Source organism: Salvelinus fontinalis, chromosome 15, assembly GCF_029448725.1.
Source record: "Salvelinus fontinalis isolate EN_2023a chromosome 15, ASM2944872v1, whole genome shotgun sequence".
Lineage (NCBI taxonomy): Eukaryota > Metazoa > Chordata > Actinopteri > Salmoniformes > Salmonidae > Salvelinus > Salvelinus fontinalis.
This window is the reverse complement of record NC_074679.1, coordinates 4,420,104-4,435,614: the sequence shown is the minus strand read 5'-3', so window position 1 is coordinate 4,435,614 and position 15,511 is coordinate 4,420,104. Positions and strand designations below refer to the sequence as shown.

Here is a 15,511-nt window from a genome sequence, read left to right as displayed (position 1 = left end):
TGTTGATACTGGCAGACTCTAGTATTACCCCCAACCATCTGGCCTGTCTCTCTGACACTACTACAGTCTGTTGATACTGGCAGACTCTAGTATTACCCCAACCATCTGGCCTGTCTCTCTGACACTACTACAGTCTGTTGATACTGGCAGACTCTAGTATTACCCCAACCATCTGGCCTGTCTCTCTGTCACTACTACAGTCTGTTGATACTGGCAGACTCTAGTATTACCCCCAACCATCTGGCCTGTCTCTCTGTCACTACTACAGTCTGTTGATACTGGCAGACTCTAGTATTACCCCCAACCATCTGGCCTGTCTCTCTGTCACTACTACAGTCTGTTGATACTGGCAGACTCTGGTATTACCCCCAATCATCTGGCCTGTCTCTCTGTCACTACTACAGTCTGTTGATACTGGCAGACTCTAGTATTACCCCCAACCATCTGGCCTGTCTCTCTGTCACTACTACAGTCTGTTGATACTGGCAGACTCTAGTATTACCCCAACCATCTGGCCTGTCTCTCTGTCACTACTACAGTCTGTTGATACTGGCAGGCTCTGTAGTTATCAGGTATGAAATGGGTCAGTCATGGCCAGTTCGTACTATCAGGTGTGAAAGTAAGACCCAGATGCAGATCATGTCGAATAAACAATAGTTTAACATTCGAACAGGAGCAGGCAATAGACAGGTCAAGACAGGCAGGGGTCAGTAAACCAGAGGTGGGGCAACGGTACCGGGCGGCAGGCAGGCTCAGGGTCAGTAAACCAGAGGTGGGGCAACGGTACAGGACGGCAGGCAGGCTCAGAGTAAGGCAGAGGTTGGTAATCCAGAGGTGGGGCAACGGTACCGGGCGGCAGGCAGGCAGAGTGGTCCGGGCAGGTGGGCCCAGAGTCAGGACAGGCAACGGTCAAAACCAGGAGGGCGAGAAAAGAGAGATTGGAAAAGGCATGATCCGAGACACAAAACACTGGTTGACTTGAATAAACAAGACGAACTGGCAACAGACAAATAGAGAAGACAGGTTTTAAATACACCGGGGATAATGGGGGTAGATGGGCAACACCTGGAAGGGGGGGTGGAGACTTCACAAAGACAGGTGAAACAGATCAGGGGTTGACAGTAGTATTACCCCCAACCATCTGGCCTGTCTCTAAATGTTTACCACTGACCTATAACACCAATATTAAAGGTCTATGTATGAATTGTATGCAGTTAATGTACTGTAATTTCTATTGTCACAAAGTATTTCTAAAATATTGATAATATGACTCACTTGAACACAAAATGTACTCGGACACAACACAAAAAGAGAAGGAAATGTGAACACTTTACAGTGAATTCAGAAAGTTTTCAGACCCCTTGACGTGTTCCACATTTTGTTACGTTAAAGCTTTATTCTAAAATGGATTATATAATACCAATTCCTCATCAATCTACACACAATACCCCATAAGGACAAAAGCGAAACAGGTTTTTAGAAATGTTTGCACATTTATTTGCCGAAGAGTGAAGGAAATTGCAGCCAGCAAGTGCTCGGCATATGCGAGAACTCCTTCAAGACACTTGGAAAAGCATTCCAGGTGAAGCTGGTTGAGATAATGTCAAGAGTGTGCAAAGCTGTCATCAAGGCAAAGGGTGGCTATTTGAAGAATTTGAAATATAAAATATATTTTGATTTGTTTAACACTTTTTTTGGTTGAACACAGAGAGATTTCGGTATCTACTCTGCTGACCACTTAACTGCCCTCCGTCCCTCCCCCTCTCCCTCGTTTATAACTCTTTAAAGGATCAATTAGGACGATCGGTGGGCAGCACTCCCGCTGGATGTTGTTGTCTGATGCCATATTGACCTGTTTGTGTGTGATGGTGTCGCAGTCAACAGCTCCTTTTAAAACAGATAGATAGCTCTCTTTGTGTGTGTGTGTGTGTGTGTGTGTGTGTGTGTGTGTGTGTGTGTGTGTGTGTGTGTGTGTGTGTGTGTGTGTGTGTGTGTGTGTGTGTGTGTGTGTGTGTGTGTGTGTGTGTGTGTGTGTGTGTGTGTGTGTGTGAGCCTCACCCCTGCAGACATTGAGACTTCATTACAGGGTATTTGTGTTCAGAATGGAGCAGGAAGCTGAACAATAAACTCTCTCTCCTCTCCTCTCCTCTCCTCTCCTCTCCCTCTCCTGTCCTCTCCCTCTCCTGTCCTCTCCTCTCCTCTCCTCTCCTCTCCTCTCCTCTCCTCTCCTCTCCTCTCCTCTCCTCTCCTCTCCTCTCCTCTCCTCTCCTCTCCTCTGTCTGTCTGTCTGTCTGTCTGTCTGTCTGTGTTTGGGTGTGCATGCGTGCGTGCTGTTTGGGATTTGTAAATACAGCTGAGGGATGGGGTAAGGGAATTATTCAAATCCCTCCTTTGTGTGGACTGTTTTTCCATGTTTGTTTTTAGGTTGGACTTTAGCACACACGTTTGGTGTCACTTCATTAGTCAGTATGTGTTTCACCTGTGCTGGTTGCCATCTCGTTAGTGGGAAGGTGTTTCACCTGTGCTGGTTGCCATCTCGTTAGTGGGAAGGTGTTTCACCTGTGCTGGTTGCCATCTCGTTAGTGGGAAGGTGTTTCACCTGTGCTGGTTGCCATCTCGTTAGTGGGAAGGTGTTTTACCTGTGCTGGCCCAGGTGCTATTCAAGAGCAGCTGGCCCAGTACTCCAGAGGTCTTGATATCCGTGGAGGGTCAACACCTTTAGTTGTCTTGATATCTGTGGAGGGTCAACACCTTTAGTTGTCTTGATATCTGTGGAGGGTCAACACCTTTAGTTGTCTTGATATCCGTGGAGGGTCAACACCTTTAGTTGTCTTGATATCTGTGGAGGGTCAACACCTTTAGTTGTCTTGATATCCGTGGAGGGTCAACACCTTTAGTTGTCTTGATATCTGTGGAGGGTCAACACCTTTAGTTGTCTTGATATCCATGGAGGGTCAACACCTTTAGTTGTCTTGATATCCGTGGAGGGTCAACACCTTTAGTTGTCTTGATATCTGTGGAGGGTCAACACCTTTAGTTGTCTTGATATCTGTGGAGGGTCAACACCTTTAGTTGTCTTGATATCTGTGGAGGGTCAACACCTTTAGTTGTCTTGATAGATGTGGAGGGTCGACTCCTTTAGTTGTCTTGATATCTGTGGAGGGTCAACACCTTTAGTTGTCTTGATATCTGTGTAGGGTCAACACCTTTAGTTGTCTTGATATCTGTGGAGGGTCAACACCTTTAGTTGTCTTGATATCTGTGGAGGGTCAACACCTTTAGTTGTCTTGATATCTGTGGAGGGTCAACACCTTTAGTTGTCTTGATATCTGTGGAGGGTCAACACCTTTAGTTGTCTTGATAGATGTGGAGGGTCAACACCTTTAGTTGTCTTGATATCTGTGGAGGGTCAACACCTTTAGTTGTCTTGATATCTGTGGAGGGTCAACACCTTTAGTTGTCTTGATATCTGTGGAGGGTCAACACCTTTAGTTGTCTTGATATCTGTGGAGGGTCAACACCTTTAGTTGTCTTGATATCTGTGGAGGGTCAACACCTTTAGTTGTCTTGATATCTGTGGAGGGTCAACACCTTTAGTTGTCTTGATATCTGTGGAGGGTCAACACCTTTAGTTGTCTTGATATCTGTGGAGGGTCAACACCTTTAGTTGTCTTGATATCCATGGAGGGTCAACACCTTTAGTTGTCTTGATATCTGTGGAGGGTCAACACCTTTAGTTGTCTTGATATCTGTGGAGGGTCAACACCTTTAGTTGTCTTGATATCTGTGGAGGGTCAACACCTTTAGTTGTCTTGATATCTGTGGAGGGTCAACACCTTTAGTTGTCTTGATATCTGTGGAGGGTCAACACCTTTAGTTGTCTTGATATCTGTGGAGGGTCAACACCTTTAGTTGTCTTGATATCTGTGGAGGGTCAACACCTTTAGTTGTCTTGATATCCGTGGAGGGTCAACACCTTTAGTTGTCTTGATATCTGTGGAGGGTCAACACCTTTAGTTGTCTTGATATCTGTGGAGGGTCAACACCTTTAGTTGTCTTGATATCTGTGGAGGGTCAACACCTTTAGTTGTCTTGATATCTGTGGAGGGTCAACACCTTTAGTTGTCTTGATATCTGTGGAGGGTCAACACCTTTAGTTGTCTTGATATCTGTGGAGGGTCAACACCTTTAGTTGTCTTGATATCTGTGGAGGGTCAACACCTTTAGTTGTCTTGATATCCGTGGAGGGTCAACACCTTTAGTTGTCTTGATATCTGTGGAGGGTCAACACCTTTAGTTGTCTTGATATCTGTGGAGGGTCAACACCTTTAGTTGTCTTGATATCTGTGGAGGGTCGACACCTTTAGTTGTCTTGATATCCATGGAAGGTCAACACCTTTAGTTGTCTTGATATCCATGGAGGGTCAACACCTTTAGTTGTCTTGATATCTGTGGAGGGTCAACACCTTTAGTTGTCTTGATATCCGTGGAGGGTCAACACCTTTAGTTGTCTTGATATCTGTGGAGGGTCAACACCTTTAGTTGTCTTGATATCTGTGGAGGGTCAACACCTTTAGTTGTCTTGATATCTGTGGAGGGTCAACACCTTTAGTTGTCTTGATATCCATGGAGGGTCAACACCTTTAGTTGTCTTGATATCTGTGGAGGGTCAACACCTTTAGTTGTCTTGATATCCATGGAGGGTCAACACCTGTAGTTGTCTTGATATCCATGGAGGGTCAACACCTTTAGTTGTCTTGATATCTGTGGAGGGTCAACACCTTTAGTTGTCTTGATATCTGTGGAGGGTCAACACCTTTAGTTGTCTTGATATCCATGGAGGGTCAACACCTTTAGTTGTCTTGATATCTGTGGAGGGTCAACACCTTTAGTTGTCTTGATATCTGTGGAGGGTCAACACCTTTAGTTGTCTTGATATCTGTGGAGGGTCAACACCTTTAGTTGTCTTGATATCTGTGGAGGGTCAACATCTTTAGTTGTCTTGATATCTGTGGAGGGTCAACACCTTTAGTTGTCTTGATATCTGTGGAGGGTCAACACCTTTAGTTGTCTTGATATCTGTGGAGGGTCAACACCTTTAGTTGTCTTGATATCTGTGGAGGGTCAACACCTTTAGTTGTCTTGATATCTGTGGAGGGTCAACACCTTTAGTTGTCTTGGTAGATGTGGAGGGTCGACATCTTTAGTTGTCTCTCACTATGTTGATTTCTGAACAAACAATCCTTTATCTGATCTTCCCTGTTTCTGTTTTGCTCCACCTTTTTGGTTGATTTCCTGTCTTTAAGTTTGGTGTTTGGATTTTCTTTTGTTTACTTCTTCTTGGGCAGATTTAGTGGGCGCTCAGGGTGGGTGTCTTGTAGGTTTCAGTGGTTGTTGCTCGTCAACTTTCAGTGGACACTAAAGCTCCACCTGTTTCGTTTTGGTTGTTGCTCGTCAACTTTGAAACTTTGTTTCATGATGAAAAACTCATGGTGTGATTGTGGAAACTTTCTTTGGTCATTGTCACTGCCATATATATTCCCCCCAAACCAACAATGTGACTGCCGTCAAGGAACTACATTGGAAATTGTGAAAACCGCTTTTCCTGAGGCGGCATTTATTGTAACTAAGGAATTTAATAAAGGAAATATCAGGAAAACGTTACTGAAATTACTATCAACACATCTCCTATGTTACTCGCTCATCGAATACTCTGGATCATTGCCACTCTCCCTTCCAGGAGGGCTAGAAGGCTTACAAGGCCCTCCCCAACCCTCCTTTCAGCATGCCTCCATTCTGCTACCCCACACCTATAGGCAGAAACCTAAGCAGGAAGCACCCGTAGTAAGGCCTGTTCAACAATAGTCTGACCAATCAGAATCAAGGTTGTTTTGATCATGCAGACCAGGAAATGTTCCAAATCAGTAAGACATTTAAGAGTCTTAACCCTCGCAAGGTTGTAGGCCCAGACAGCATCACAAGCCGCATCCTCAGAGCATGTGCAGACCAGCTGGCTGCTGTGTTTATGGACATATTCAATCTTTCCCTATCCCAGTCCTTCAAGATGTCCACCATTGTTCCTGTACCCAAGAAAGCAAAGGTAACTGAACTAAATGACTATCGCCCCGTAGCACTCACTTCTGTCATCATGAAGTTCTATCATATCACCTCCACCCTACCGGCCACCCTAGACCCACTACAATTTGCTTATTGCCCCAACAGATCCACGGACGATGCAATCGACATCGCACTGCACACTGCCCTATCCCATCTGGACAAGAGGAATACCTATTTAACAAAATGCTGTTCATCGACTACAGCTCACCACAGTACCCTCCAAGCTCATTACTAAGCTCGGGTCCCTGGTTCTGAACCCAGCCCTCTGCTACTGGGTCTTGGACCTTTTTTTTTTTTTTACTGTTAAGCATTTGTATTGGCTTTTCAACCTAGAAACAACACATTAATGAAATAGATACAGAACGTAAAATATGGGAGGAAAATGGGGTGGGGGAAGGGGAATGGTAGTACATTAAATAGCAGTCACATGCATTAGTTACAAGGTTTTATATTCATACAATTTTGGAATTGGCAGATATTCAAGTACCGATTACATGTTTGAAACTTTCAACTGTACATTTCCCAGGTCCCAGAACTTGTGTCCCAGTGTCTAAAATCAAAGTCCTTGAGCAGGCAAGCTGCACATTCCATGTAGTCCTCAAGCAGGCAAGCTGCACATTCCATGTAGTCCTCAAGCAGGCAAGCTGCACATTCCATGTAGTCCTCAAGCAGACAAGCTGCACATTCCATGTAGTCCTCAAGCAGACAAGCTGCACATTCCATGTAGTCCTCAAGCAGACAAGCTGCACATTCCATGTAGTCCTCAAGCAGACAAGCTGCACATTCCATGTAGTCCTCAAGCAGACAAGCTGCACATTCCATGTAGTCCTCAAGTAGGCAAGCTGCACATTCCATGTAGTCCTCAAGCAGATCCTCAACCGATCCTCAACTTCGGCGATGTCATTTACAAAATAGCCTCCAATACCCTACTCAATAAATTGGATGCAGTCTATCACAGTGCCATCCGTTTTGTCACCAAAGCCCCATATACTACCCACCACTGCGACCTGTATGCTCTCGTTGGCTGACCCTCGCTTCGTCGCCAAACCCACTGGCTCCAAGTCATCTACAAGTCTCTGCTAGGTAAAGTCCCCCCTTATCTCAGCTCGCTGGTCACTATAGCAGCACCCACCTGTAGCACGCGCTCCAGCAGGTATATCTCTCTGGTCACCCCCAAAAACCAATTCTTCCTTTGGCCGCCTCTCCTTCCAGTTCTCTGCTGCCAATGACTGGAACGAACTACAAAAATCTCTGAAACTGGAGACACTTATCTTCCTCACTAGCTTTAAGCACCAGCTGTCAGAGCAGCTCACAGATTACTGCACCTGTACATAGCCCATTATAATGTAGCCCAAACAACTACCTCTTTCCCTACTGTATTTATTTATTTTGCTCCTTTGCACCCCATTATTTCTATCTCTACTTTGCACATTCTTCCACTGCAAATCTACCATTCCAGTGTTTTACTTGCTATATTGTATTTACTTCGCCACCATGGCCTTTTTTTTGCCTTTACCTCCCTTATCTCACCTCACTTGCTCACATTGTATATAGACTTATTTTTCTACTGTATTATTGACTGTATGTTTGTTCTACTCCATGTGTAACTCTGTGTTGTTGTATGTGTCGAACTCTTTTGCTTTATCTTGGCCAGGTCACAATTGTAAATGAGAACTTGTTCTCAACTTGCCTACCTGGTTAAATAAAGGTGAAATAATAAATAAATAAATAAAATATACTGTATTCTAGTCCTGGCTCATCATATATATAACTACTGCTGTCCACTTCATATGTATAATACTGTATTGTAGTCATGGCTCATCCTATATAACTACTGCTGTCCACTTCATATGTATATACTGTATTGTAGTCATGGCTCATCCTATATAACTACTGCTGTCCACTTCATATGTATATACTGTATTCTAGTCATGGCTCATCCTATATAACTACACACCTTTTCTATTCATGTCCATACTTCTATACACACCGTTATGTATATTTATTTTCCGGACTCTGACATTGTTCGTACTGATATTGCTTGTTTTTTTTATTGATAGAAATTACTGCACTGTTGGAGCTAGAAAACACAAGCATATTGCATCTGAAAATCTGTGTTCGCGACCAATGAGATGTGTACACGACTAATGAGATGTGTGCGCGACCAATGGGATGTGTACACGACTAATGAGATGTGTACACGACTAATGAGATGTGTACGCGACCAATGAGATGTGTACACGACTAATGAGATGTGTACGTGACCAATGGGATGTGTACACGACTAATGAGATGTGTACATGACCAATGAGATGTGTACACGACAAATGAGATGTGTACGCGACCAATGATATGTGTACACGACTAATGAGATGTGTACGCGACCAATGAGATGTGTACGCGACCAATGAGATGTGTACACGACTAATGAGATGTGTTCGCGACCAATGAGATGTGTACACGACTAATGAGATGTGTACGCGACTAATGAGATGTGTTCGCGACCAATGAGATGTGTACACGACTAATGAGATGTGTTCGCGACCAATGAGATTTGTAGGCTACAGTGTGATAGATGTGGATGTCAAGACAGCCATGGGAGCCAATGTGGACAGCCTATGACAGAGCTGTCCTAGAGTGACCTAGCGACCATCGTCAGGGACAGCAGCTGACCTTTGACCTCTAGCCTTTTCACCACACTGGTTATTAATCGTCCTGCTGACTTCCTTCTCCTGTCTCAGCCTGTCGCTGATCGCTAATTAACTTTCTGTTTTCTCTCTCTCTCTCTCTCTTTCCATCTGTCCTTTTCTCTCTTAATTCCCTTTCTCTTCTGTTCTGTTCTCTTCACTTTTGTTCTCTTCCCTTCCTCCTCTTTTTCTTCCTCTCTCTCTCTCCTCTCGCAGCAAGATGGTTCAGGTGAAGGTGATAGACGATGAGGAGTATGAGAAAAACAAGAACTTCTTCTTGGAGCTGGCCGAGCCGCGCATGGTAGACATGAGCCTGCAGAAAGGTGTGGTACTGACACCCTCTTCCTCCTCTTCCTCCTTTCACCTCTTCCATTCCTCCTTTCCTCCCCAGGGACTCCCCTCCCTTTCTCTCTCCTTTCCCTGCATCCCAGTCACACCTTCACCCATGTGTTTCTCAGCCACGTGCTTCTCAGCCACGTGTTTCTCAGCCACGTGTTTCTCAGCCACGTGTTTCTCAGCCATGTGCTTCCCGTTGTCCACCTGTGTTTCCCACGGCAACAATGAAAACACTGTACGTACGCCCCTGACCCTAACCCTGACCCCTGTAAATGAACATCCCCTCCAACACTGTGTCATAGTCCCCAATGGGAAGTAATGTTGACTAGAGGAAACTACAGCTGTTTGTTTAATGGGAAGTAATGTTGACTAGAGGAAACTACCGCTGTTTGTTTAATGGGAAGTAATGTTGACTAGAGGAAACTACCGCTGTTTGTTTAATGGGAAGTAATGTTGACTAGAGGAAACTACAGCTGTTTGTTTAATGGGAAGTAATGTTGACTAGAGGAACTACAGCTGTTTGTTTAATGGGAAGTAATGTTGACTAGAGGAAACTACCGCTGTTTGTTTAATGGGAAGTAATGTTGACTAGAGGAAACTACAGCTGTTTGTTTAATGGGAAGTAATGTTGACTAGAGGAACTACAGCTGTTTGTTTAATGGGAAGTAATGTTGACTAGAGGAAACTACCGCTGTTTGTTTAATGGGAAGTAATGTTGACTAGAGGAAACTACCGCTGTTTGTTTAATGGGAAGTAATGTTGACTAGAGGAAACTACAGCTGTTTGTTTAATGGGAAGTAATGTTGACTAGAGGAAACTACAGCTGTTTGTTTAATGGGAAGTAATGTTGACTAGAGGAAACTACAGCTGTTTGTTTAATGGGAAGTAATGTTGACAAGAGGAAACTACAGCTGTTTGTTTAATGGGAAGTAATGTTGACTAGAGGAAACTACCGCTGTTTGTTTAATGGGAAGTAATGTTGACTAGAGGAAACTACCGCTGTTTGTTTAATGGGAAGTAATGTTGACTAGAGGAAACTACCGCTGTTTGTTTAATGGGAAGTAATGTTGACTAGAGGAAACTACAGCTGTTTGTTTAATGGGAAGTAATGTTGACTAGAGGAAACTACCGCTGTTTGTTTAATGGGAAGTAATGTTGACTAGAGGAAACTACCGCTGTTTGTTTAATGGGAAGTAATGTTGACTAGAGGAAACTACAGCTGTTTGTTTAATGGGAAGTAATGTTGAATAGAGGAAACTACCGCTGTTTGTTTAATGGGAAGTAATGTTGACTAGAGGAAACTACCGCTGTTTGTTTAATGGGAAGTAATGTTGACTAGAGGAAACTACCGCTGTTTGTTTAATGGGAAGTAATGTTGACTAGAGGAAACTACCGCTGTTTGTTTAATGGGAAGTAATGTTGACTAGAGGAAACTACCGCTGTTTGTTTAATGGGAAGTAATGTTGACAAGAGGAAACTACAGCTGTTTGTTTAATGGGAAGTAATGTTGACTAGAGGAAACTACCGCTGTTTGTTTAATGGGAAGTAATGTTGACAAGAGGAAACTACAGCTGTTTGTTTAATGGGAAGTAATGTTGACTAGAGGAAACTACCGCTGTTTGTTTAATGGGAAGTAATGTTGACTAGAGGAAACTACCGCTGTTTGTTTAATGGGAAGTAATGTTGACAAGAGGAAACTACAGCTGTTTGTTTAATGGGAAGTAATGTTGACTAGAGGAAACTACCGCTGTTTGTTTAATGGGAAGTAATGTTGACAAGAGGAAACTACCGCTGTTTGTTTAATGGGAAGTAATGTTGACTAGAGGAAACTACCGCTGTTTGTTTAATGGGAAGTAATGTTGACTAGAGGAAACTACCGCTGTTTGTTTAATGGGAAGTAATGTTGACTAGAGGAAACTACCGCTGTTTGTTTAATGGGAAGTAATGTTGACTAGAGGAAACTACCGCTGTTTGTTTAATGGGAAGTAATGTTGACTAGAGGAAACTACCGCTGTTTGTTTAATGGGAAGTAATGTTGACTAGAGGAAACTACCGCTGTTTGTTTAATTCTCATTGCTCTCTTTTCAGTCGTGTGAATGAAGGCACTGTTTTATACAAATCTGTCATTTCATTCTCACATAGAGAAAAGGAAGGAGAGGAAGTCCAAGCTAGTTCTCATCAAAAGTTTGTTGTTGTTGTTGTTTAGTGTTGTTTACTCCAGCTTGGTTGTTGGTAATGTCTGTTGAAAGGTTTAACAGGTGTGCGGTTATGTGGTGGGGAGTGGAGGTGGCAGAATCTAACACACACAGAGAGGGTGCAGAATCTACACACACAGAGAGGGTGCAGAATCTACACACACAGAGAGGGTGCAGAATCTAACACACAGAGAGGGTGCAGAATCTAACACACAGAGAGGGTGCAGAATCTAACACACACAGAGGGTGCAGAATCTAACACACAGAGAGGGTGCAGAATCTAACACACAGAGAGGGTGCAGAATCTACACACACAGAGAGGGTGCAGAATCTACACACACAGAGAGGGTGCAGAATCTAACACACAGAGAGGGTGCAGAATCTAACACACAGAGAGGGTGCAGAATCTACACACACAGAGAGGGTGCAGAATCTAACACACACAGAGGGTGCAGAATCTACACACACACACACACAGAGAGGGTGCAGAATCTAACACACACACAGAGAGGGTGCAGAATCTACACACACACACACACAGAGAGGGTGCAGAATCTAACACACACACAGAGAGGGTGCAGAATCTACACACACACAGAGGGTGCAGAATCTACACACACACACAGAGAGGGTGCAGAATCTACACACACACAGAGGGTGCAGAATCTACACACACAGAGGGTGCAGAATCTAACACACACACAGAGAGGGTGCAGAATCTACACACACAGAGGGTGCAGAATCTAACACACACACACAGAGGGTGCAGAATCTACACACACAGAGGGTGCAGAATCTAACACACACACACAGAGGGTGCAGAATCTACACACACACACAGAGGGTGCAGAATCTACACACACAGAGGGTGCAGAATCTAACACACACACACAGAGGGTGCAGAATCTACACACAGAGAGGGTGCAGAATCTAACACACACACAGAGAGGGTGCAGAATCTACACACACAGAGGGTGCAGAATCTACACACACAGAGGGTGCAGAATCTACACACACAGAGAGGGTGCAGAATCTACACACACAGAGAGGGTGCAGAATCTACACACACACACAGAGGGTGCAGAATCTACACACACAGAGAGGGGGTGCAGAATCTACACACACAGAGAGGGGGTGCAGAATCTACACACACAGAGAGGGTGCAGAATCTACACACACAGAGAGGGTGCAGAATCTACACACACAGAGAGGGTGCAGAATCTACACACACAGAGAGGGTGCAGAATCTAACACACAGAGAGGGTGCAGAATCTACACACACACACAGAGGGTGCAGAATCTACACACACACAGAGGGTGCAGAATCTACACACACACACAGAGGGTGCAGAATCTACACACACACAGAGGGTGCAGAATCTACACACACACAGAGGGTGCAGAATCTACACACACAGAGGGTGCAGAATCTACACACACAGAGAGGGTGCAGAATCTACACACACAGAGAGGGTGCAGAATCTACACACACACAGAGGGTGCAGAATCTACACACACAGAGGGTGCAGAATCTACCAAAGCCCAACAGCTCATTATGTCTCTGTGTGCCTACGGCTAGCATGCCTGATGTCTGATGTGTTCAGCTATGCTACCTGATCTAAGTTTAAATATTCATGACCTACGCCATGATTAACTGTAAGTTAGCGTTTTCTGATTCAAAGTATTCCGTTCATTCTTTAAAAATAGTTTCTCTCCTGGTTGCTCTCTCTTGTTTTAAAGCTGTAATTTCTCTTCTGACATTTTTTTTTTTTCTCTTTCTCTCCATCTTGAGCAGAGTATAAAATGAACACCCGCCGGTCACATTGCAGGCTGTGTTCCCTCTAAACTGCGGCCGGTCGCACACCTCCTCCAGGACTGCCTCGGAGAAGAAACGCATGAGATGCATGAGATTGAACTTCGACCCATTAGTTTGCACTATATCGAATCAACATTATATCAGCCCTCTTTTTCAATGCAACAAACCAACAACCACAAAAAATCTAACTTTGCTTTGATTAATTCAGTGATTTTGTTGTAGGTAGAAACAGAGCGCAACGGAGTATAATTCTATTTGTGCAAGATAGCGAACGAGCGGGTCTTTCAATCCACCCTGGGAGTGAGTGTAACGTTCCTCGTTAAGGGTAGACCAAGGCGCAGGGTGATTTGGGTTCATCATACTTTATTTTTTTTTAAATTTTTTAATTTTTTTATTTTTTTTATTTTTTACCGTTATTTTACCAGGTAAGTTGACTGAGAACACGTTCTCATTTGCAGCAACGACCTGGGGAATAGTTACAGGGGAGAGGAGGGGGATGAATGAGCCAATTGTAAACTGGGGATTATTAGGTGACCATGATGGTTTGAGGGCCAGATTGGGAATTTAGCCAGGACACCGGGGTTAACACCCCTACTCTTACGATAAGTGCCATGGGATCTTTAATGACCTCAGAGAGTCAGGACACCCGTTTAACGTCCCATCCGAAAGACGGTTAAATGTGAACCAGCGAAAATAAACAACACAACGAACGAAAAAGCTTCGTCGTGCAAAATACATGCAACCAAAACCAAAAGACAAGATCCCACAACTGAAGGTGGGGAAAAAGGGCTGCCTAAGTATGATCCCCAATCAGAGACAACGATAGACAGCTGCCTCTGATTGGGAACCATACCAGGCCAACAAAGAAAAAGTAAACATAGATATACAAAAACTAGAGTACCCACCATAGTCACACCCTGACCTAACCAAAATATAGAGAATAAACAGAGCTCTCTAAGGTCAGGGCGTGACAGTGAGTGTGCTTTTCAGATCCGTTCAGATCAGGGCCACGGTGTGCACATTTGTAAATATTCTTTGCTAGTTAGCGAGTTATTAGCCCAGTTCTAGATAAGTATAGGTCAGCAATGAGGAGTTACTGCTTCCTACAAGAGAACAACAGGGGTAGGCTTAAGCTACATTTCAAGCAGTGTTGCCAACTCCTCAGTAAGGAAAGTAGCTATTGGCTGTCCTAAAAGTCGTTAGAAGTCGCTAAATGACGTCATCGCCTAATTTGCATAATTGGCCAAGTAATTGTGACGGACGCTGTAGGAGAGAGGAATAATGTCGTGGGAGAGACAAAAAGTGAGTAAAAAACACCCTAAATATGTTTAGAACTACAAATGAACTTTCTTCTGTCGATTCTTGTTTTTTTTTATGTCACAATTCCAACCGTCCTCCTTTATCCGGGCTTGGGACCGGCAAACGTGACCCAGAAGAGACACACTGGCGGAGTTACTTAGTATTTTATTTATTTATTTTTATTATTATTTATTTTTTATAATTTTTTTTTGGGGGGGGGGGGGGTTTGGTTTTTAACCTTATGGTTAAACTTAGGAGCCTACAACAAGTCACAGTAAAACATGAACATTTTTAACCATAACATTTAAAAAACATTTTTTTCTATACAATCTACATTAACAATCTAGAAAAACTGTCAATGGCAATGTGAGAAAATTATGGTAACTAGTCTGGCCCTAATTCAGGTTAATATATATTTTTCCCAGACCCCCCTTCCACACAACACACAGGCTGTGCTGGCTCACAGAAAGAGTGGGTCATCGTCATTTTGTCAAGGCTCTCTATGGCAGGTTCAGCAACTGAGGGAGCTGACTTAAATGAGTAAGCAGCTGATGTGCCAAAAAAGCAGCAAAACATTATCAGGCAACTGGTGCTCATAGCAAGCCTCACCAGACAGCTTCAGTCCACATCGAATGTACAGGATGGAGTTAAGGGTCTGCAAGGACATCCCATTTCTAAGTTTGCTTTTTACCACACACTCATCTGTCTGAACACTCTCTCGACTTCAGCATCCGAGTGTGGCGAGGACAACACAGACACAGCAGCCATGGCAAGTTCTTGAAACGGGTTGATATCAGCTGCTTCCCTGAACTTCCAAATCTCACTCCAGAAGCCCAGTGTGTTTTTTGTTGTTGTCTCATTCCGTTTATTAAGATGGATGGCACGCCATTGCTGGACAATCTTGTCTATCTCTGCAGGGGAGTTGCCAAGGATCTTGGCTATTATTTCCATTTCTCCAGAGATCTTATTGTGCTTTAGAGTTTCCTCCACATTGAAAAACTGACATGTACTGCAATGCTTCGATGTTGTCCGTCAGTCTCACCCATAACTCATTAGTGAGG

General features: G+C 43.8%; 1 protein-coding gene across 3 annotated transcripts in view; it reads left to right on the top strand.

Annotated features, from left to right (window-relative positions):
* The window catches only part of slc8a3 (solute carrier family 8 member 3), a 281,169-nt gene that overhangs the window by 216,880 nt on the left and 48,778 nt on the right, over nucleotides 1-15,511 (top strand). For all 3 annotated transcript variants that reach the window (XM_055862473.1, XM_055862474.1, XM_055862472.1), the window contains exon 3: nucleotides 9,021-9,127. In XM_055862473.1, coding sequence (XP_055718448.1) covers nucleotides 9,021-9,127 — 107 coding nt within the window. The remainder of the gene's footprint in view (nucleotides 1-9,020; nucleotides 9,128-15,511) is intronic.